Source organism: Sus scrofa, chromosome 5 (genome assembly GCF_000003025.6).
Source record: "Sus scrofa isolate TJ Tabasco breed Duroc chromosome 5, Sscrofa11.1, whole genome shotgun sequence".
Taxonomy (NCBI): Eukaryota; Metazoa; Chordata; class Mammalia; order Artiodactyla; family Suidae; genus Sus; species Sus scrofa.
The window spans coordinates 2,519,310-2,543,577 of NC_010447.5; the positions used below are offsets into that span (position 1 = coordinate 2,519,310).

The 24,268-nt window shown below is 59.5% G+C and overlaps 1 protein-coding gene across 1 annotated transcript in view; it reads right to left on the reverse strand.

The window, feature by feature from the left end:
• Nucleotides 9,611–24,268, reverse strand: part of TBC1D22A (TBC1 domain family member 22A) — a 258,394-nt gene continuing 243,736 nt past the window's right edge. Inside the window, 1 exon segment of the mRNA XM_021091361.1 lies at nt 9,611–11,350. Coding sequence (XP_020947020.1) covers nt 11,222–11,350 — 129 coding nt within the window. The 3' untranslated portion in view covers nt 9,611–11,221.

Genomic DNA, 24,268 nt, shown 5'->3' on the forward strand with positions numbered 1-24,268 from the left:
CAGCTCCCGCGACGTGGAGAACTGAAACATTAATTTGGCAAATCGATGGAAATCTTTCAGGAGCTCCGTTTCCCGGCTCTGTCGCCGCCGCGCGGTGAGCACGCAGGGCTGGGACCCTGGCCTGGGCGTGGGTCACAGTCAGGGGCCCGGGACCCTGTGCGTGAGCCCCTGGGGGGGGGGAGAGCCGGCGCCAGTGCTGGGGGTGTGACCTTGGCGGCATCACCGGACGCCCCGCCCCACTGTCCTGGGCCTCAGTTTCCCCCTCTGTAAACAGGGGGGCCCGTGCAGGGCAGCGGAGTGAGCATAGGGGCCGGGCCACCGCTCTCCTGCCTGCCCCGGAACCAGCGAAAGCAGGGGCAGAAGCGACCAGGGCAGACCGTCGTGGGGAGGGCACTTTGCCAGGACCCCAGAGGGTGCGGCTCACCCTGGGGAACGGCCCACCCCTGCTCCTTCCTCGGCCCCCCCAGGTCCCTCCCGGCTGCCACAGCCCTCATCCTGGGAAATACACGTCCGGGGCCGTGGGAGACCCTCTCACCCTGGGACACCGCCCCCGCCACCCCGCCCCAGCACTGACCCATCCTGAGCCCCAGGGCAGGTCCCCCACCTCCCTCCTGCCTCCCTCTGAAGCTCGGAGATGCATATGTTTCTTCTATCTTCACACCTGCCTCTAATTTGGAAATGTTGCTGTTTAAACAGCTCGGTTTGAAGTTGTGATTTTTTTGGAGGCTGATCATTTTTCCCTTCTCCCACCGCTCTCAGCAAAATGCCTGAGCCATCTCTAAGCAAAATGCCTGAGCCATCTCTAAGCAAAATGCCTGAGCCATCTCTCAGCAACTCCTTTGAACCTGGGATAAAAGCAGGAAACAGTCCTCGCAGAGCTGGACACGAAGGGAGGGAGGCGGCCACGGACCACACGCGGCAGGTGTGACCGCCCCGCCCCGCCCCGCCCCCACCGGGCACCCGGAGCCCCCCAGGATGTCCGCTCCTTCCCTCCACACCCCCAAATGAAGTGCCTGTTCACCAGGGGGTGCCTGGGGCCGGGGGGGGGCCTTGTCACTGCAGGAAATCCTGATGCCCTGGGCAGGGGCTCCTGTGCTGGCTGAGGGGCTGGCCCTGCAAGATTCCTCCAGCTCAGGCCCTGCTTCTCCCAGGGGGCACTGGGCGGGGTGGGGGGGGAGGCTGAGGCCTCTCTCTACCAGAGGCTGCTCCCTGCCGAGAGGCGGGGACAGAGGCAGCAGGCCCTTCGCTGTCTCCTAAGACAAGGGGGACTGGTGCTTGGGGGGCTTCTGGAGGAGGGGCGGTGGGGCCTCCAGGGACAGGGATGGAGCCAGGCCTGGAGACCTTGACAGTGGGCTTTCAGGACAGACAGGGATCTCCCAGCCAGAGAAGGCCACTCTGGGCAGAGGCGGCAGGAGGAGTGGGCAGGGCCTCAGGCCAGGAGACAGGATGGGAGGGAGGGAGGAGGGCCTGGGGGCACTGGGGCTGGACGCCGCTGCCCTGAGGGAGGCGGGGACCAGAGTCCCAGCCAGCGTCCCGACTTCCCGCAGAAGCTACCTCGTATCCCGAAGCTCAGGACACTGCCCTCTGTGGGTGCTGGCCGCCGGGCTCAGCCTCCCAGGTCCCCGGGTCCCCGTCCCTGTCCCCGTCCCCGGCTCTCTCTCCCCTACTTCCTCCCCTCCCTCTGCCTCCAGCTTCTCAGCAGAGCTCACAGGGTCATCCCTGGGCTCACAAAATTAAATATCTGAAAGATGTTGGGAACGTATCTCGGTTTCTATGGCAACAGGAGAATAATTCGCATTTCCCAGACACGCTGAAGGAGAGCACGTTTCCCCCGCATTGCGGGTGGCCAATTATTTTTAATCGCCGGGTCAGGGCGGCTGTCCCTGGGTCCCTCTCCCCATTAGCATCCCCAGGCGGTGGTGGCAGCCGCGTGAGGACAGTGGCCACTGAGAGTTTATTAAGAGACTCCCGCCTAGAGTGGGGAGCGGGGACAGGCTTCCTGCCACTTGTCACCCGGGAGACAAAGGCCTGGCTGTGGCCCTCTCTGCTCTGGGGGCTCGACTCCACTGGGATGACCAAGGGGCCACCGTGGGGAGGACTGGGCTTTGGGCTGGGTTCCCCTGGGCTCCGGCGTCTTCGCGTACCGCAGCGACTTGGGCGTCCTTTCTGCCCTGACCCTCGGTGCCGGCCCTTGCCGTGGACCCTAATCCCTACCGAGGGGGGGTCGCTGCGTGTGTGAGTTGGGGGCCTGGGGTCCCGGCCAGCCCAGGCCTCACTGGCCATCCACCCTGGCAAGTCCGTGGCCCCTGGGGAGCCCAAAACCTGTCATTCACTCGCTCCTCGAATCTTATCAAGGACCAGTCAGAGGCCTGGGGGGTGACCCTGAGCCGCAAGGGGTCTTGCAGGGGGTGGTCCCGGTTCTGAAGAAACCAAGGAGGCAGGAGAGAGGGAGGCAGCCTGATTTTTGGCCCCCCTGCGACTGTGACCGCTGGGGGGGGCAAGTGTGACCCCAGCCGCTCTCCAAGGTGCTGCCTGTTTCTCCCCCAGGCCTGGGCGCTAGGGGGGCGGCTGCCGTTCTCCTGACCCGCTGCACCTGCTCCCCGTTGGCCCCCCGGTCCTGATCTGACACCCCTTCCCGGGCACGCGTCCGGGTGCATCTCCACTTGGGCGCTGACTCGGGCCTTCCTGCCCCTCAGCCTGGGCCGGTCGCCGCGGAAGGAAACCTGTCCCTCGGCGCCCCCATCCCGGGCCCTCCCCCCACGGCTCTCCAGCCAAGAGGAGGCCGTGTTCTGTGGACAGTAAGCACCCTCCGCATTCTTCCTGTGTGTTTTCAACATAAATCTACCCCCAGTGCGGGTCGCTGGACGCGGAGGCCCTGGTCACAGCTTGTAATTAACCAGGACACCCTGAGGCGCTCATTTTCTCCTGACACCCGACTCCAGTGCAAAGGCACAAGAATGCAGGACGGCCCAGGCTCAAGCAGTTCGAGATAAAAGCTGCATCAGTAACCGCAAAGCACACAGGGGGCCGGAGGCCTGGGACTTGATGGAAAAAAAATAAAACAAAACATTAAAAGCAGCAAATCCTCCTCTGTAGCTCCTCCAGCCACAGCCCCTTGGGTGTAGGCCAAGGCCAGGCTGCCCTGCAGGAACCAGCAGCAGATCCCACTTTCAGCGCATCCCGGAACCGCTCCTCGGTTAAAGCCCCACAGGGAGCCTTCCCGGGTCCTCCAGGACCCAGAGCCGCGGCCCAGGCCAGGAAGCGAAAAGCCAGCCTCACAGCTGTAAAAACTGTGGGCCACCCAGTCATGGTCCGAGGCTGGTCAGATGCAGCCAAGCCTTCAAGCCCCCACCCCTACTGCACGGGAGCCCGCAGGCATGGTTTTGCTAAATTCTGACTGCTGGGGTTTAGCAGGAGAGGCTGCAAAATGCCCTGGCTTGTGCTGCCTTTGGCAAGCAAGATGCGTGGCCACCTGTTCAAGGTGTTTGGTGATTACTGATCTACCAGTTTTTATTTCCTTCTTCAGCGAATTTGTGTAATTTGCAGTTTTTCTCATAATTGTCCTTTTCATCCAGGTTTTCACATTCATAGGTACAAAGCTGCTCATAGGATGCGTTTGTGATTTTTTAAGTTAACACACTGTCTTTTAGAGAAGTTGTTGAGTTGCAGCAACACGGGAAGCAGAGTCTCCCAGGGACTCCCTCCTCCCACACAGGAAGGGCCTCCTCTCAACACCCCCTGCCACGTGGCACCTCTGTTACGGCGGATGAACCTATAGTGACACGTCACTGTCGTGCAAGCCCACAGCGGACATCGGGGTTCGCTCTGGGTTTGGACAAATGCACAGCAAGGTGTGTCCGCCACTATCCTATCCCAGGGAGGTTCCACTGCCCTCAAATTCCCCTGAGTTCTGTCGTCCACTCCCTCTTCCCCAGCGCCCGGCAGCCCCTGATCTTCGTCTCCATGGCGTTGCCTTTCCCAGACTGTCCCAGAGCTGGAATCATAAAGCACTTCGGCTTCTTTCACTTACTAAGGCCTCTAAGGGTCCTGCATATTTTTTCAAGGCTTGATAGCTCATTTATTTTTAGTGCTGAATAATAGATCATTGTCTGGAGGGACCACCATGTATCCGTTCTCCCACCAAAGGACATCTCAGTTGTTCCCAAGTTTGGGCAATTACGAACAAACATTCGTCTGCGGGTTTTCGTGTGAGCCCACGTTTCAATGCCTTTGGGTAAACACCAAGGAGCAGGACTGCTTCACTGCATGGTAAGAGGACGTGCGGTTTTCTGAGAAATCACGCAACGGTCTTCCCAAGTGATGGCATCATTTTGCATTCCCGCAGCTACGGATGAGGGTTCCTGTGGCTCCACACCCTTGCCAGCATTTGGAGTTGTCAAGTTTTTGGATTTTAGCCATCCAATAGATACGTGGTTATGTCTCACTGTTTTAGTTTTTATTTTCCCGATGACAGGATGTGGAGCATCTTTTCATATGCTTATTTGCCATCTGTATGTCTTCTTTGGTGAAGTGCCTGTTCAGTTCTTTTGCCCATTTTTTAATCAGGTCACTTGCTTTCTTATTGTTAAGTGTTCTTTGTGTGTTTCGGAAAACAGTCCTGTATCAGATTCGCCTTTTGAAAATATTTTCTCCCCGTGGCTTCTCTTCTTATTTTCTGATGCTTGTGATATTTAAAGTCTCTTCAGCATCTGTAGTTTGCCTCCTTTTTTTTTCTTAATGTGGTTAAATTTTATCCCTTAGAAAAATAAATGTTTGTTGAGTGAAAACCAGACACCTTTTTTTTGTTTTTCACTCAACAAACATTTATTCAAGTCCTATTATGTACACATGCTGTTTCTAATGCTGAAGATATACCATCTGCAAACAAAGATCCCTGCTTACATTATTAGTCTATTCTAAAAATTAACTTGGGTTTTATCAGTCATTTCCAATACTCATGTTTCTTTTTCTAGTCTAATAACTTCTGCTTCTATATTTTAATCCTTATGGATTTTTTTTTTTTGCATTTTTACTCTCATTTTTCCAGCTTAAGTTGAATGTTGCGGTGGATTCTTTTAAATATTTGTTTTCCAATAATATATTTAAGGCTATAAAGTCTCCTCTGATTTCTGCTTTAGCAGCACCCCGTAAGTTTTTTTTTTTTTTTTTTTTTTGTCTTTTGTCTTTTTGTTGTTGTTGTTGTTGTTGCTATTTCTTGGGCCGCTCCCGCGGCATGTGGAGGTTCCCAGGCTAGGGGTTGAATCGGAGCTGTAGCTGCCGGCCTACGCCAGAGCCACAGCAACGCGGGATCCGAGCCGCGTCTGCAGCCTACACCACAGCTCACGGCAACGCCGGATCGTTAACCCACTGAGCAAGGGCAGGGACCGAACCCGCAACCTCATGGTTCCTAGTCGGATTCGTTAACCACTGCACCACGACGGGAACTCCCACCCCGTAAGTTTTGATATTTCAGTCTTTCACTCTCCTTTTGTAACTTTCAGTGTGACTCCAGTTTTACTTTAGTGGATCATTTCTATGTATATGGGGGTGTTGGGGGCTTTGGCGTTTAAATGTTCTCTTTGGTTTTCATTTCTAGTATCGTTGCATTGTGGCCAGAACGCATGGGTCTCTATACTGCCGAGGCTTTAGGTTTAATGAAATTTGCCTTATAACAGACCAAATATTTGCAAATGTTTTTCATAGGCCGGAAACAAATGTGTGATCTCTTGGTGGAGAGCAAAATTCTTTCTGCTATATCAAACCATTATTTTTATTCCGATCTCTCTTTTTAAACCTTTTTCTTCCTTTGCCACATTTTCATAAGAGAAGTGTTAACATGGCCAGTTCTTCTGTGGAAAGATTGTTTTCTTTTTCTTTTTTCTTTTGCTGTTTACGGTCATACCTGCAGCATATGGAGATTCCCAGGCTAGGGGTTGAATCAGAGCTACAGCTGCCAGCCTACACCACAGCCACAGCAACACCAGATCCAAGCCGCGTGTGTGAGCTGCACCACAGCTCCGGCAACGCCGGATCCTTAACCCACTGAGCGGGGCCTGGGATGGAACCCACATCTTCACGGATACTGGTCAGATCCGTAACCCGCGGCACCACGACCGGAACTCCCAACCACTCTCTGCTTTCTGCTGGGGCCAAGTTGCCCTCGCTTTACACAGGCCCATGCCTGCCTGAGGCCTTCCCTTCATCACGGGACAGGCCCCTGGGTCCTTTTAGAGGCTCTTCAAAAGTCTTGTGGAAGAATACAGATGTTCTCGGCCAAAAGACTTCTTTTGGTTAGTAACTCCCTCACATTTATCTTCTTATCCTCCAATTTCAAACCTTGGGCCATTTTGTTCTAGGTGTATTTCACGTAAATAGTACATTGTTGGGTTTTATGATGGTTTTTAAAAGCATAATGTGAGTATCTTCGAATAGGTGAGTTTAAGTAATTTATTTGTGGTGATCACGTGCCTATCGCAACTTCCCTGGACCAGGGTAGTATTTCCTATTCGCCCCATTTTTTCTAGGCATCTCCCATCTCCTTCACTTTCTTCTCTTGATGTGAGCAGTTTTGTTCATTAGCGTCCTTCTTCCTCTCCTGGAAGGTATACTCTCCATTTCCTACTTTCAAAAGTTAGCTCTAACTTCTAAAATAATTTCTCAAACTTGTGTTTTCTCAGCTGTTCTCAAGGAGAGCAGGTGAGCGGGTCTGCAGCCACTCAGTGCCACCGCCAAGGACCGGAGGGCAGTGGTCACCGAGCCAAGCTGCCCGCTGGGCAATGATGACTGAAAACCCCCACTACGAGAAACCTCTAATGGAAAAGGGTGCAAAATGCAGACGCTGATCACAGCATCATCTGCAGTAGGAAAAAAAAGAAGAAGCAACTTGATGTACCGCCAAGGGAATAAACAAATTGTGTTAATTCATGCAACAGAATATTATGCAGTCATTAAAATCATGTTTTTGAAGAATTTTAATGACATGAGAAAATGGTTGTATTAGCCTAACAAGGGGAGCTGGGAGAGAGGCCCCGTGAACTTTCTGAGCAGGGGTGGGACGAGGCTGACGGAGACAAGTGGAGCCCCCGGCCCCGATAACAGCCAAGGCTGACACACGGGGAGCTGGCAGTGAGGACGTGAGGAACGAGGCCCCTCGAAGGCCACGGCGGAAATGTAGATTGGAAACCACTTTGGGAAATAGCGGGTCATCCTCAGTTCAAGTGGGAGATACGCACGCCACTCGGCGCTGTCCTCTCACTTCTGAATGAACACCCAGCAGAGCCCAGCGAGGGTCCCCAGGGGGAGCGCGCACACGTTCAGAGCCACCAAATGCGGCCTTTACAACAGCCCCGCCACGGAAGCCACCCACGTGTCGCCCACAGCGGACAGACAGCCTGGGGCCCAGCCCAGAAGGGACACGACGGCAACAGAAAAAGCCAAACCCCAGCCACCCGCCCACGCAGAGAGCCTCCCAAACTGAAGAGTCGTGTGCGAAAGACGATTCGGAACAGGCAAAACCGCGCCGTGGTGTCCCAAGTCAGGGCGGCGTCCTGCTTGGGACAGGGGGACGGGGAGACGGCAGGCGTGGGCCATGGGCGCGCGGCAGAGGCGGTGGCACCGGGGGTTGGCATCACTGCGCGGTCTGCGCTGTGCGGGCTGCTGTTGGTGTCACACGTCACAGTGTTAAGGTAGAAACAGCAAAAATCACTGCAAATCTTCGGGGGAAAAATACAAAGAGTGAAAGAGTGCGTTGCTTTTTCTGCTGCTGACAAATCACCACCAGCCTAGTGGGGGTCGCTCAGCTGCTCGGACGTTTGCGACTCTTTCGCTTTAACGGCGTCCGATTCTTGCGCTGGACCGTTTTTATTCCCAGGGTTCCTTTCATGAACTCTGCTCTGCTGGTCACTGCGGTGTGTTTTCGAAGAGTGTGCTACAGGCGTTAGCATCAGGCCTTTGCTTTATTGCTTTGGCCACTGGCACGAAGTTCAGACAGCCTGTCACCACTCCCAGTTATCAAAATATCCGTCCATTAACTATACTCCAAAAAAATGTTTAAAATACATCAAAACTTATGTCATTCAAAAAAAAAAATCCATCTGAGTATTTGGCTTTTTAAAAAGCCAGTGGCTCAGTGGGTAACGAACCACCTAGGAACCATGAGGTTACAGGTTCCATCTCTGGCCTCGCTCAGTGGGTTAAGGATCCAGCATTGCTGTGAGCTGTGATGTAGGTCGCAGACATGGCTTGGATCCCGTGTTGCTGTGGCTCTGGTGTAGGAAGGCAGCTGCAGCTCCGATTCGACGCCTGGCCTGGGAATCTCCATATGCTGCACGTGTGGCCCTAAAAAGACAAAAAAAACAAAGACTGTGGTACAGTGGGATCAGTGGCATCTCTGCAGCACTAGGATGCAGGTTTGATCCCCAGCCTGGTACAGTGGGTCAAGGATCCCGCCTTGCCACAGCTGTGGCGTAAGTCACAACTATGGCTCAGATCTGATGGATCCCTGGCCCAGGAACTCCATATGCCATGGGGTAACCAAAAAAAGAGAAAAAAATTTAAATGCATTCATCCAAAATTTACTTGAGTATATAGTTTGTTTTGTTTACCAAATGAATAATTGGCCTTAGTTTGTCTGTGCAAAGGCTCAGGGCTTAAATGCTTCGCTCATGGTCTCATGGTCACAGAGTGGCTGCAAGCACTCCCTTGGCTGTCCTTGTTGAGATCACCTCTGTGCAGGGACTGAGCTGAGGTGAGGCCACCGGACAAGGGAGACAAGGCCTTGCAGCTGAGGGGGCAGACCCTGCGGGGCTAGTGTGGCACCAGGAAGGGGACGAGGGGGGGTGGCAAATGGCCGATGTCCCCAGCTGCTGAGCTGTTGCCTCCTGATCGAGGAGAGAGAGCAGGTCCCATCCTGCAATCCTGAGCTGCCCAGGGGTCTGCAAGGGTCAGCCCTGCTCAGCGCAGCCTCAGTGGGAAGGAGCGGTGAAGAGGCCCCGGGGTCCCCAGCCCGCCGTGGGGATGCAACTCCACCCCAGACGGCAGAGAGCAAAGTGCTGCCAAGGGGTCCCCAGCCAGGGGGGACGTGCAGTCGGGGTGCCCTGAGAACGGGGCACCAGGAAGGCGGCCCTGAGAACCTGGGGCTCATGTTTCAGGGACGTGGGAGGACGGGGGTGGCAGAGGCGGGAGGAGGACTGGGTCCTAGGAGCGGGGAGGGGAGGGCCCCAGACGCCCAGGGAGGGGAGGTGCTGGACAGTCTGTGGCCACATGGGGAGACCCCTTCTGTCCCAGGCCTGGCAGAGGATCAGCCAAGGGCCGCCTGGATCCGGCCCCCCTGACTGGTGAGGTCTGGCTTTGGGATTCAGTCCGGGTCTGTGTCCTGCCCGGCCTGCACCTTCAGCTCCCGGTGAGATCCTGGGGGGCTTCAGCAAGACTGTGGGCGCTGCGCCCCACGCCAGGCCTGGCAGAGGGGCTGCATGGAGAGGCCCACAACCCGGGCCGTCCAGCGGCTGCTGCAGGACCGGGCTGGGGCCCTGGCTGTGGTTCCCGCCTGGCCTCAGACCAGACGGCCGGGCACCCGGCCCTTCAGGAGATGCTGGAATCAAGGGTCGAGCCAGGGGTTTCACCGCAGCTTTATTCCATGTTTTAGTGCATCGTATTCCAGACAGAAGAGCTTTAATCGCTGCAGAGAGAGCGGCTCAGACGCCCAGGACCTGGCAACACCTCCGGATTGTTCCAGGTTTACACACACACGCAGCTCAGAGCCTCACTGCACCCCGTGGTGCCTTCCTGTCTGACAAGTAACCGGCCTCCAGCGGTACAGCCTTTGTGTCCCCAACCCCGCAGCCGTGTAGACGACCTGAGCTACGGCGGGCAGCACCCGGGGGCCAAGCAGGACAGCCCTCTTCCCGGCGGGAGAGCAGCTGTGGGCTGGGGGCCCAGGGGTGCTGGTGGGGGCGGAACCCTGATCCCGGCCGGGGAGAGGGGTGCTCCCATCTCATCTAAGGCAAGCAGGTCCCTCTGCTGATCTGGGGGTTTCTGACACCTGCACAATATTTTGTGCTGATTTCCAGGCACATGTAAGCACCCAAGAACCCTTTTAATAAAAAAGGACCACATGCCCAGCGCACACGTGTCTCTGGGTTCCTAGCCTCAGCTTTGCAGCATCCAGGCAGGATCCTGGCACCTGAGCTGAGCAAAGACAGGGCGGGGGCCTGGATGCTGCGGGCAGGCTGGCACGTGGCAGGAAGAGACGCCTGCAAGCAGGTGAGCGGCTGAGGGCGGAGGTGGCCGTTGAGGTCGGGAGCCTGACCTGGGCTCGGGGGTCCAAGGCTGTGGCTGTGGCCCAGAGCCCCACGGGGGTGTCCAGGCCACTGGCGGCCACGCTCCTGTGACAGCAGAATCCCGGGCAGGCCAGGCTGGGCCCTTTGGCACCTGGGCTCACTGCCCCAGGGACCAACACCCCCGAGGTGCAGCAGGAGGAGGAGCCTGGGCCACCCGAGTGGGTGCGGGCGTGGGTGCAGGCCGAGCAGAACCGGCCACGGCTCCGATGATGAGCAGGAGCGCTGGCCTCACCTGTCCAGGTGGCCCCGCTGAGCCAGATGCGCCACCTCCTGGCAGGATGGTCCAGCCGCGCGCGGGCTCCACGGTTCTCTCATCAGAGGTTGCGGATAGAAAGTAAGGCGATTTCCAGAGCCCTCGCTCTGCTCCCGGCCTGCTGCAGCCAGAGCCCCTCCCGCAGGCTCTCAGCTTCTGCTCTCCTGCCAAGTTTGAGCCGAGAAAGCAAGTACACGGGGACACAAAGTGTCAGGCACAGAAACACAGCCAACTGCAGAGGCCTGGAGAGCACAGGGCTTCAGGGTTAGTGCAACGCTTCGCTTAGGACTTGGTCTGTATTTTATTCTCTTTCACTCAACAGAATAGAATTTCAAAATTTCCAAGTAGGTACGGGACGGCTGCCCCCTCCCTGTGCCCGGGCACCGGGACAGCAGGCCTCCCCAAGGGCGTTTGGCAAAGATGCTCCAGGGTCAGAGGAGGGGACGCCTGAACTCCCCGGCCTCACACGGCCGGGACCCTGTCCTGGCTCTCTTTGGTATCTCAGAAAATAGAGGCTGCCCGGCCCTCGCCAGGCCCTGGGCCACGCCTGGCGCCCCGTCCTGGTGAGCTGCTCCAGCAAGGCCTCTCCTCGGCCACAGGCCTACAGCCAGCCGGTGCGTAGGGGCCGGGCTCATTTCTTATAGTGATTGGGGGCGTCCGCGAAGGCAAACTTGAGGCGGTAGGCCTCGGCCAGCAGCAGGCTGATGTCCTCGTCGCCCCAGTGGGCTGTGGGCAGGTTCTGGAGGAAGAGCAGCAGCTCCTGGGGAGAGAGACAGCCCGGGTCAGAGCAGGCACCGGCGTGGGGCAGGGGGTTGTCCCCGCAGCTGGAGCCCTGAGAAAATCACCGGCCGCAGTGGGTGAGCCAGAGGGGGCCCTGCAGTTGCCCGGCCCCCATGAACCGTGCTCCCCCAACCCCCTACTCGACCCCGCCAGGCCCCAAGCCCTGCAGCCAGAAGGAAGCGCCCGCACGGCTCCCAGAGCTGCTGGGATACGGAGGGGCCGCCACCCAGCACGTCACAGCTGCAGCCTTGCCAACCGGCCTCCCCAGCCCTCCCGGGCCCGGGTGCCGTCCGGATGGGGACAGCTAAGCTGTGGGCACTCAGGGCACCCACCCAGAAGCCAGGCTCGGGCTCAGACCCTGGCTGGGGGGCCGGGCTGGCTGCCGCCCACCTGGGTCCTCAGGCTCCTTGTTGAGAAAGGGGGTCCCAGCTTCCGCCTGGGGCATCAGGGCTGGCACTCGGCGAGGCAGGGGCCCTGTGCCAGGCCTGCTGTCCTCATGCCCCGCCCCCAGGTCACAGGGTCCTGTCCCCACTCCCAAAGCACGAGCCCCGCACCAGGACTCTCCGCTAACGTGGCTTCGCCGTGGCTGCGTCTCCTTCCTTGGTCCCACTTCCTTCCGCGTCTTGGACACTTTCTGGGGGCCTTTAAATTGAATTCACGGAGCAAATTTCACTGGCAGAAGGTCCCCGCGGACACGTCGACATCAACCTGCTGTCTTTCCCCATTAGATGCAACTTACACGGATGCCAATCCAATCCTGAGCAGGTCGTAAATAAATACCTTTGGTTTTATTTTTAATCCACTTCGCTTCATATTATCATGACCCCGCTACTTGCAAGGTGAGAGCAATACGCTCGCATGGCGGGCGCTCGCCGACTCCACGGCACACTCAATTTCGAATCTAATTTCGTCCCGCAGGCCCACTGGATGGAGGGGAATAGAAATGCCCAGTGCCTCAGCCTCGGTGCTAACGGAGGGAAAATCTATGCGGTGGCCTTTGCACGAGGCAGGAGCACAGCCAAACACGCCCTTAAACGCCGACTGCTGTTTTAAAGAGGCCTGTCTCGCCCACGCGCTGGGCACAGATCTCTGATCTGGGAGCCACGGTGCATCCCCGGCCGCGAGCTCCGCTGCAATTTCCACGTCATTTGGGTCAAGGGCCATCGGTCACCGTCGGTCACCTCGCAGTCACAGGGTCGCATGGTGGGAGGGAGGGCCGGGTCCAGCAGACCGTGAGGGCAGTTCAGTTTCTAATCTCGACTTCTCCATAAACAGTGCCGTGACCACGTTAGCAGATAAAACGGTTAACGCGAGGCTTGCTGGCGACATTGTTAGGAACCAAAGACGAGTCAGGGTCCCGTGGTTCTTTGTTGCAGCAACAAAGCCACAGCGACGGTGCCCCCCGCCGCCCGCAGTCAGCCTGTGTCCTGCGCGTTCCTCCACGCGGGCACAGGCAGTCTGCGGTGGTCCGCGAGGGACCGTCACACAGCCCGGAGGCCCGCAGTTCCCACTCCTGACCAGCATCACTGTCCCCGGGAGTCTCAGCATCCCCCCCAGGGCAGCGGCCCTGCCTCTGACTGTCCCGCTTCTCCGTGTGATGAGCGGTGTGACTGTCCCATCACCAGCACGTGCACTGTAGCTAGCTGTCCTTTACCAGGCGGTCCCCTGCGGAGGTCCTGCCGGGGCCGCCCCAGCCAGGGGGCTCATCGCGGGGCAGAGGCCAGGGCAGAGCCCCTGGGTGGGGGGGGGCAGAGCGAGGGGTGGCAGCCGGAGCGGGGACATTCCCGTGCTCACTACCGTAAACAGGGGCAGGGCCGGCTTCCGCCTCCGGTGGGTTCCAGGGGCTGAGCTGTCCAACATCATGGGGCAAAAAATGTCCCCGGCTCCGGGGATCTCTCGCCAAGAGGGTTTCATTTTTCCGGCAAGGCGATTACATTGCTCTCTGCTGGGTACGGTGACCCCTCCCGGCTGCCTTCCCAGGACGGACGAAACGGTGACACGCTGGTGTCCAGGGCAGTGGGCAGGGTCCCCTCTCAGGGCCCTGGTTTTCCGTCTGGTTGGCCCCTGGCAGAGGCTCTCGAGGTGTGGGCAGCAAGGCCACAGCCGGACGTGGAGGCTCTGAGTCCAAGGCCCTCCCCCATCATGGCCCCACAGAACTCTGCAGGGACACGTCACAGAGTGACCTGTCTCCTCTGGGACATCAACAGGCCCATGTGTCCCTGCGTCCCCAACATGAAGCACCCGGCACGAGGTGCCAACCAGGCAGCAGCGGCAGCTGAGAGTCCGCACACTTTTAAAGGGGGCTGCACTGTAGATGCCAGCCCTGCGCTCACGTCACGGCTCAGGGGCCCTGGGCCAGTCCCATGGCTCCACACCTCGGTTTGCTCATCCGTAAATGGGGACACTAAGGCCCTCCCTCCCGGGGTTTTCAGTTTATGCAGCGTGCCCTGACAGGTGAGAGTCACCTGCTGCCACTCTTGCTCAGGGACGGTCGGCGGCGCTGGTAATGACCACGGCAGCACCAGAACATTTGCTGCTGAACAGACGACGAGGGGGGGAAACGCCAGATCGTCTGGCAAACAAGCCCACGAGGAAATGCACTTCTGAGTGGACAGCCCGCTCGAGGAGGCAGCGCCTACCCTGAAGAAAGACACGCAGCATGTGTGAGGCCCCGCGGGCTGCAGATAAGACCCTGACCACAGAGCTGCGTGACCGAGCTATGTGGGGGTGTGCGAGGACACTGCTTTTCAGCATCTTAGAGCTCAATTGTCAGATTCTGAGGTCGGATCCAGAGGCGCAGTCTGTAACTTAGTACCCAGAAGTGGTCAAGCGAGAGCTGCTCTGTGCACAGAGCAGAAGGACCCTCACCTGTCCGCCCCTGTGCAGGACCTGGGCCATCACACAGCCGGGTCTGGACCGCACCTGACCGTCCCAAGCTCACGACAGCCAGCAGGACCCGCCAGGCTGCCTGGAAGAGGCTCCTTCCCTGGTACCCGGGGCTCTGAGCTCCAGGCTCTAAGAACTCTTCCTGGTGGACACGAATGCCCTGCCCTGTGCAACGGGAGCAAGTGTGTCTGCGGAGAAGGGACGTGCCCGCACCCTGACCTGGTGCAGGTTCAGGTTCCCCTGCTGGAAGGGGGCGGCGGGACTGTCACGGCAAAACGACAGAGGGGCCAGCGCCGTCTCCCGTCTGCTCCTCTGCTCATTCATCTGTGACAACAGACGCAGGGTGGCCTGAGTGTCGGCGTGGCTGCTCACTCTGGGCACCACGTGGCGGAACCCGACCCAGGTGGCCCTGCCCTCGGGGGCATGCCTGCATGGAGGGGGGCACCAGGCCGCGGAGAAGTGAGCACAACACTGAGGTCCGACAGCTGGCCGTTCTCGCCGTGGCCCCGCTTGCCCACCCGGCGTGGGGTCCCGGGGAGGCTGCGGTCACGCTCCAGGTCGCGGAGTCTGAACAAGCCTGTGAAATGTTCCCCAGCTGTTCCATTGATCACAGGCTGAATTTTAAATGCACAGGATTCAATAAAATACTAACCTTTCCCATTCGGTGGGGCTCCCGGGAGCTCTCCCACGTGGTGGGCGTGACCCAGCGCGGCTCTAACGCACCCAACACGGCCTCCAGCTCCCGGGGAGCGCGGCCGCGACGGCCCTGGCCAGGCCATCCCCGCAGGACCCGTGGACAGAGGACCACCGGACGCTCCCCGTCATCACGGCCCCCCGCCGCACACGGGCAGAGCAGATGCAGGCGCGTACACACGGGCACCGCGCAGGGCTGAGGAAATTCATGGTGACGGGCTCGGGCCCACTCGTCGACTCTTCTCTTCCTCTCCGCTTAACTGAGAAGAAGCAGCAGCCCCTGCGCGACACAGCTAACAGGCCTAATTGGTATAATTCACTTTTCCCCTGAAGTCCGACGGTCAATTTGTGCAGCTTGGCCAGCGAACCTGCCACCGGGGAGCCCTGACCGTTTGCAGAAGGACAGCCCTGCACCTGGGGAGGCCGTGGGGACACCCAGGCTCGGGGAGCAGGGCTGGGCTCCTGGAGGACAGGCCTCGGGCATGGCTCTGGAACGGCTGGGACCAAGCAGGAGAGGCTGGAAGCCCAGCCTAGGGCCTGGGTGGCTCGGCACCCACATGGCACACAAGCCTGGCCCCGCCAAGCAGAGGTGGCCAGGAGCCCTGGAAACCAAGGCAGGGACAGTGACAGGAGTGACCTCCAGGCGGGGTCGGGGGTGGGGGGTGGTCAGAGGGTCGGTAACTCAGAGCCGACCTTGGTGCAGAGAAAGCGCCACAAGAGTGGCCCCCAGTCTACCGTCACCCATGTCACTGTGTCCCACGGAACCCAGGGGCCCTGAGTGCGTTAGCGCCCCAGGCTGTGCTGAGGACCAGAGGGGTGGCGCACGGGCTGAGCACGACGCCCGGCACGCGGGAGCGGCCCCTGCCGCCACTCCTGGCTCTCAGGCAACGGGAGCAGGGGTCACACGAGGCCGAGGCTGGGCTCTGCAGAGCACCTGCGCCAGGCCCGCCCTCTGGGCAGGACATGCCCGTCTGGGCCCCCCAAGCCAGTCTCCAGGGACCATGCATGCCGAAGGTCAAGGTCACAGTCCTGGCCCGACAGCTGCTGCGGCCATGGGTCATCTGGACTCCCGCCTGTGTGGGGTCTGCTGGGGTGTGGATCTGCATTCAGCATAAAATACCTGCTCGGGTAGGTAAAGCGTAAAAGGGAAGAGAATGGGGCTGAGACTGGATTACACCACAGCGGGGCTGTGCCTGCTGGCAGCGCTGAGGACTCTGGGGGGCGGGTCTAACAGTTCCGGTGCTCCTCCAAGGCCACCCTGGGAGCCCCAGGAGGCCAAGTGGCAGCTGCAACCCCACCGAGGCTGCCCTCCTGAGCCCTGACCCTGACAGGACCCTGCCTCTTGGACAGGCCACCTGCTCAGAGGGGGCTGCCCCCTCAAGCGTGTCCCCACGCTCCCCCCAGCACTTAGAAGTACGTCTTACTGGGACGCGGCAGCCCTGGACGGGTAGACAGCCCTGACGTGGTCCTGGCTGGGCCCTCCTCCTCCAAGAGACCAGAGGATACCACCAGGGGAAGGTGGCTGGGTGGGCGGACACAGGGCTGTGATGCTTCTGGAGGCGGCGGGGGGCAGTTAAATAACTGAGACCCTGTCCGCGTCCACGCCCAGAGACCCTTGTAGGAAAGGTACCCATGAAGAGCTCATCCTTCCGCCTCTTATTTTTAACCATTATCACACTCGACGCCCTTTAGCCGTGGATCCAAGACTCAGAACACAACCCGACGGGCAGCAGACGTGAAGGTGGCCACACAAATGTCAGGCTGCGCCGGCCGCTGCTCCTCCTGGGGGACGGTCTTTGGGGGCCCGCCCCACCACGTCCACTCCTGCGTCCCCCCCAGACTCGGACCTCAGCAGCCAGGAAGAGACTCGCTGCTCTGACGCCCTAACACCTTCTGGGAGGGGCCGGGCACACGGACAGTGCGGTCTGGTCCCCGCGCGGCGCTGGGCCCCCCGAGGCCGCCTCTCGCCTCCCTCCCTCTCCCGCCCAGACCGTCCCGTGACAGCTGATTCTTTGACAATCCGGTTATTAGTCTGAAAATCTTGTCAAGTTCTGAACCAAACCAGGGCTAAAAATAGAAGGACGGTGACAGCCGGCTGGGATGGACGGCCAGCTGCCAGGCTGGCCAGCTCGTCGGTGACAGTCCTCCAGAAGGCGGGAAATGGAAGGTGACACCGCAACAGAGGGATCTTCTGAGAGGCCTCTGAGGCTCCAGGAGGCGCACTGTCCCTGCAATTAATTCCATGCCTCTTTGCCAAAAAAGGAATTCTAAGGAGAAAACACGGCTGGGTCCTGAAAACACCAGCTTGCCACGAGTGCCCGCTGGAGCCGGCCTCTCCGTTTCATGTCTCTGCGCGTGGCTGGGAGGCGCTGGATCCGCACACAGAGGATGTTTAAAATCCTGGCATGGCGATCAGAGCCAGCTTCACCCTGCAGAGACCCCACCACTCTGTGGGGTGTGGGGCCGGGCGGCTGGGGAGGAGCGGGACCCCGAGAACGCCCCGTGGGGGAGGGCGGCCACTTAGAGGAGGGAGGCCCCAGCCCCACGTGTCTACGGGCAGCAGGGACGGCTCTCAGCGCGGGCAGCGGGGAGGCGCCGTGGAGACGGCTGCGCGCCTGAGCCTTCGGTCAGCAGCTGTTACGCAGTCCTGGCGCCCGGGCCCTGGCCCCCCAACCCCAGCTCCCCCCCCAGCCCCCCACCTCACCACGTTCGCCCCCGCCCACCCAGCCTCCAGTGGATGACCCCACCCAGCCCCCGCCCCCATCTCCCACCCTCCCCCATCCATCACCCACACGCGGCAATGCCTGCTTTGTCTCCAAAAGACAACCATTCCCCACAGTCCTCTGCTCTGGACAAGCCCCCTCACCCCTGGGGCTCGTGCCCGGCCTCGAGCCCTGGCCTGCAGGCTGGGGGTCCCTGCAGGTTGGCCCTGGTCGGCTCCCATCCCACCCAGGCTGCTCCTCTTTCAGAAACAACATTCGGGAGTCCCCGCTGTGGCTCAGAGGTAACGAACTCAACGAGTATCCATGAGGTTGAGGGTTCAATCCCTGGCCTCGCTCAGGGGGTTAAGGATCTGGACCCGGTGTTGCCATGAGCTGTGGTGTAGGTCACAGCCATGGCTCGGATCCCACGTTGCTGTGGCTGAGGTGTAGGCCAGTGGCTATTGCTCCGATTTGACCCCTAGCCTGGGAACCTCCACATGTCACAGGTGCAGCCCTAAAAAGGCCAAAAAAAAAAAGAAAGAAAGAAACAACACTCAGTATCTCCTTCCACTTCGGCCCAGAGGCACTTCCCCGGCTGTCACAAGGCGGCCGGAACAACAAGGCCCGCTCCCCAGAGGAAGACAGGAAGTGAGGTGGTGGCAGGAGCCCCCCAACGCCCAGCTCGGGAAGAACACTGGGGGACGCCCAAGGAGACGGGAAAAGGCCGCCACCATCAGGCGGGCTGCACTGGGGGCGGGACAGGGGACCACGCTGGCCAAGGAAGCTGCGTGCAGGGCTGTCCCGAGCCAGAGCGCCGGCTGGAGGCCGCTCTTCCCCTTCCCAACGGCCGGGCTCCGAGAGGCCACGGGGAAAGGCCACGAGGCTTCGAGCTCTCACAAGCTCGGTCCTCCTCAACCCAGGGGGCCAGGGCCTCCCACGAAGGCCCAGGCACCTCGGTGAACTGTCCCCAGCCCCCGGGGGACCGTGGCGACCCCAGGGTTTCGCCCACCGGGGAGAGGGGCCGCCAGCAGGGCCGAGCTGGAGCCACAGCCCCAGGACAGCCCACGACAATGGGCCACACTTTCAGAGGCTGCATCGGGACCAGAGTGAGGTGGGCCTGCGGCGGAGTCAAGGTCACAGGCCCGCTCGCATGGTGGCCTTGTCCTTGTCACATACGTCATGGGACCGGCTGGACTTCCCCAGCTGTTGGCGTCTGCTCTCACAGTGACCCCTCCGTGGCCCAGGAGTCCGAGGGGAGACGCAGAGCGGCCTCCACACTGGTGTGGCCAGGGCCACCCTCTCACCCTGGGAGCCAGGAGCCCAAAGGAAGGAAACAGGCCCTGCGCAGCCAACCGCGGCTGCTCCCTGGGATGGAAACGGCCCTTGCTCGGGCGCACTTGCAAAGAGCCCCCGCTGCCCGGGATCCGTCTTCTCATTCCCTCGACGGCGTCCTTCGCAGGACGGAAGACTTCACGTTAACGAGTCCAGCTTTACTGTGTTGCTCACGGGTCGTCTTTGGCGGAGGGGCCGCGCCGCGTGCGGGCTCCGTCCACGGCCACCTTCCCCGTCCAGCTGTGCAGCTGTGCGTCTCGCATTGGAGTCTGTGCCCCAGGCTGAGGTCATCGAGGGAAGGCGGCAGCGCCGTGTCTGGACTCACCTTCCTGCAGGCGGATGGTGGCCGCTCCGGCACCGCTTGTTCGGAGGCCGTCTCCGCGCTGCTGGGCGGCCTCGGCCCCGTCAGAGCCGCTGGCTCCCATCTCGGGGCCCGGCCCCAGCTCTGGGTTCTGTTCCACGGGGCTGTGTGTCTCCTCTTTGCCAACACACACGGTCGTCGGTGTGATGCCGCAGTGACCTACCCTCCCCTTCTCCGTGTCCATACTGTGTGGGCCCTTCTGGGTCCTTCCGCCCCTTCCTATAAAGCTTTAGAGTGAGTCTGCCCACATCCAAGAGGTCTGCGCAGGTGAACGCCAGCACCTCCCCGACACGTGCGCCCCGACTCCCCGACCGGTCCCGGTGTGAGGCGCCCAGCGGTCACCTGCGGCAGCAGCAGGGGACCACGCCTCACTGGTCCACACAGCCACCCTTCCGGTCAGGGCTCGACCCCTGCGGACGCCCCTCTGGGCAGGGCCTTCCGTGCATGTGCAGGTCTGCGGGGACAAGACAGGGGGGGTGGCTGGGAAGGGACTGGCGCTCCCCCGGGCCCGGCTGTTCCTCACGTCCTGTGCTTCCCACACAGCGGGCAGCGCATGGGCATCACTCCGGGGGAACGTTTCCCACAAGTGGCAGGACAAGCACCCTGACGGGGACACTTACCACGCGAGCTGATTCTTGGAGACCCTTCAAACCCAGTGAACCAGCCCGCGCAGCACGGACACCCCGGCTACGGCTCGGCTCCGTTACGACACTTTCCTCTTGTTTTCAGGAACATCGAAGGGTCGCCAGCAAGGTCTCTGGGCCTGAGATTTATGGACTTTCAGGGGCAAAAGCTTCACTTCACTCTTCATCAATTCAGAGGGGTCGCAAGAGGAGATGCTCCCTGCCTCACCGCCATCTGCTCCAAGGGCCGTGGGGACAGGGTGGACTCTGCCGGGCTCAAGCTGGCCAGCTGGGATGGAGGTGGGGTGCAGAGGTGGCCTCCAGGGCCTGACCCACCAGCACAGCACCCCCTGGGGGACAGAGCCTGGGTTGCCAGAAGAGGGCCTCCCGAAGGCCAGAGCAGAGGCCTGCGTCGTCCCTTTCCAGAGACCCATCCATCGGGGGAGGTGACCTCCATGGGGCAGGCACCCTCGGGGCCTGCGTGTGGTTTTGCTGTATGACTCGCTTCCTCCAGGGCAAAGACTCGGACGGACGAGGCCCAACAGTGCTCGACCGGGAGCAGCAGCCATGTGCCCAAGTACATGTTGAGATGAGGGTGGGTGGATGGATGGGGTGGTGATGGATGGTGATGGGTGGAGGGGGGGGGTGGAGGATGGTGGATGATGGATGGGGATGATGGATGGATGGGATGGATGGGGATGGATGGAGGATGGGTGGATGATGAATGGATGCACGGAAGGATGAGTGGATGGATGGGGGGGGGGTGGATGGATGGTGATGGGGGGGGTGGATGGGGATGATGAATGGATGCACGGAAGGATGAGTGGATGGATGGACGATGGATGGATGATGGATGGGTGATGGAAGGATGGTGGATGGATGGATGGATGGGGATGGAGGGTGGATGGATGGATGGGCAGATGAATGGATGCACGGAAGGATGAGTGGATGGATGGACGATGGATGAGTGGATGGATGGAAGGATGGATGGATGATGGATGGATGATGGGTGGATGGGGATGGAGGGGGGGAAGGATGGGTGGATGATGAATGGATGCACGGAAGGATGAGTGGATGGATGGGATGGAGGGGTGGATGGATGGATGGTGATGGAGGGGTGGATGGATGGGCGGATGATGAATGGATGCACGGAAGGATGAGTGGATGGATGGACGATGGATGGATGATGGATGGATGGGTGATGGAAGGATGATGGATGGATGGGGATGGATGGGTGATGGAAGGATGGGTGGATGGATCAAGGATGGATGGGTGGATGGGGATGGAGGGGTGGATGGATGGATGGGCAGATGAATGGACGCACGGAAGGATGAGTGGATGGATGGACGATGGATGGATGGGGATGGATGGGGATGGATGGGTGATGGAAGGATGGGCGGATGATGAATGGATGCACGGAAGGATGAGTGGATGGATGGATGATGGATGGATGATGGATGGATGGGTGATGGAAGGATTGGTGGATGGATCAAGGATGGATGGATGGATGGGGATGGAGGGGTGGATGGATGGATGGGCAGATGAATGGATGCACGGAAGGATGAGTGGATGGATGGACGATGGATGAGTGGATGGATGGAAGGATGGATGGATGATGGATGGATGATGGGTGGATGGGGATGGAGGGGTGGAAGGATGGGTGGATGATGAATGGATGCACGGAAGGATGAGTGGATGGATGGGGATGGAGGGGTGGATGGATGGATGGTGATGGAGGGGTGGATGGATGGGCGGATGATGAATGGATGCACGGAAGGATGAGTGGATGGATGGACGATGGATGGATGATGGATGGATGGGTGATGGAAGGATGATGGATGGATGGGGATGGATGGGTGATGGAAGGATGGGTGGATGGATCAAGGATGGATGGGTGGATGGGGATGGAGGGGTGGATGGATGGATGGGCAGATGAATGGACGCACGGAAGGATGAGTGGATGGATGGACGATGGATGGATGATGGATGGATGGGGATGGATGGGTGATGGAAGGATGGGCGGATGATGAATGGATGCACGGAAGGATGAGTGGATGGATGGATGATGGATGGATGATGGATGGATGGGGATGGAGGGGTGATGGAAGGATGGGCGGATGATGAATGGATGCATGGAAGGATGAGTGGATGGATGGGGATGGAGGGGTGGATGGATGGATGGTGATGGAGGGGTGGATGGATGGGCGGATGATGAATGGATGCACGGAAGGATGAGTGGATGGATGGACGATGGATGGATGATGGATGGATGGGTGATGGAAGGATTGGTGGATGGATCAAGGATGGATGGATGGATGGGGATGGAGGGGTGGATGGATGGGCAGATGAATGGATGCACGGAAGGATGAGTGGATGGATGGACGATGGATGAGTGGATGGATGGAAGGATGGATGGATGATGGATGGATGATGGGTGGATGGGGATGGAGGGTGGAAGGATGGGTGGATGATGAATGGATGCACGGAAGGATGAGTGGATGGATGGGGATGGAGGGGTGGATGGATGGATGGTGATGGAGGGGTGGATGGATGGGCGGATGATGAATGGATGCACGGAAGGATGAGTGGATGGATGGACGATGGATGGATGATGGATGGATGGGTGATGGAAGGATGATGGATGGATGGGGATGGATGGGTGATGGAGGATGGGTGGATGGATCAAGGATGGATGGGTGGATGGGGATGGAGGGGTGGATGGATGGATGGGCAGATGAATGGACGCACGGAAGGATGAGTGGATGGATGGACGATGGATGGATGGGATGGATGGGGATGGATGGGTGATGGAAGGATGGGCGGATGATGAATGGATGCACGGAAGGATGAGTGGATGGATGGATGATGGATGGATGATGGATGGATGGGGATGGATGGGTGATGGAAGGATGGGCGGATGATGAATGGACGCATGGAAGGATGAGTGGATGGATGGACGATGGATGGATGGATGGGGATGGAGGGTGGGTGGGTGGATGGATGGATGGAGAGATGGGTGGATGGATATTTGGATGGTGGGTGGTTTGGGTGACAGATGGAGGGGTGGTATATGGGCAGGTAGGAGGATGGATGGATGAAAAATGAAATATGAAAATAAAGCAACTTCTGGGACAGTCCTGAAAGTAGGCCTGTGGCTCTAACCTCCCCACTGGAGGCCAGCAAGGCCCACGAGCAGACAGCCTTGGCCTGAGCCTGTGGGGCCACAGCTGTGGCAGATTTAGGTACATGCTCCCTTGCCTGGCAGATGGCCTGCACACAGGAGGCTTATGTTCAATTAGCCCTGTTACCGATCAAACTGATGCATAAAAATGCAAAAACATCCTGTGCCAGGTAACCACTTCACAGAGCGGAAATTTCAGCCACATTCCCCTGTTGCAGGTTGAGGTCTCCTTGGGAACTGGTGGAAGCTGACACACAGAGCTGTGGTCTCTCGGTGAGGACAGCGGCCAAGGCAGCCCTTCCTCTCCTGCCTCCTCCCTCCCGCCCCAGGAAACACCACGCACACACCATCCAACCTTCCAAAGAAACCCCCAATACTAACCTCGACTAACAAAGGAAAACCCACACCTTGAAGCAGGCGTTTGGTAAAACCCTCACGCAGCCACTTCTTCTCGCAGATTCCTGGCGCCCGCTTCCGAGGGGGTGGCTGGGAGGCTGACTTCCTGAGGCATTTGTCTGGGGCAAGCAGGCTGGCAGCTGGGTGTGGGGTTGGATGGCCTGGGTCCAGGCGGCTCTGTGGCCACAGGTGGTCAATCTCTGAGCCCCAGGCCTGGGGACAACCCCGCCCTGCAGAAAAGCTATTCCGGGGACTGAAACGTGCCTGTGAAGGGCACAGTGGGCCACAGAAGACCCGTAAACGGTGGGGCAGCTCACAGTGTCACTGGGATCTGGACCCCGCCTGGGGGCTGGGGTGGTGAGGGCAGGTGACCGGTGAGGCCCTAACCCCGGGTGCGGGGTCTGAGCCCCAGGCCCTCCAACTCAGCACGCGCTCGAGGCTGCCTGCTGGCTGGTGGTCGGGAGAGACACATCTACCGGGTGGGACTGAGTTCTCACGGCACTGACACACCCCTGTGCCACGGGGAACCACGTGCCCAAGGGCCCGCCACCAGCCTGGGCCCGGACCAGCCTCACTGGAGCCTCCAGGACCAGCCCCAGGAACAGGCCACCACTTCCGGCTGCAGGTGCAGGGCAGCTGGGCAGGGGCCCCCCTCCAGGCTGGTCAGCTGCCAGCCCAGGGCAGCTTCCAGGTACACAACCCGCTTCCTGAAACGCACCCACAG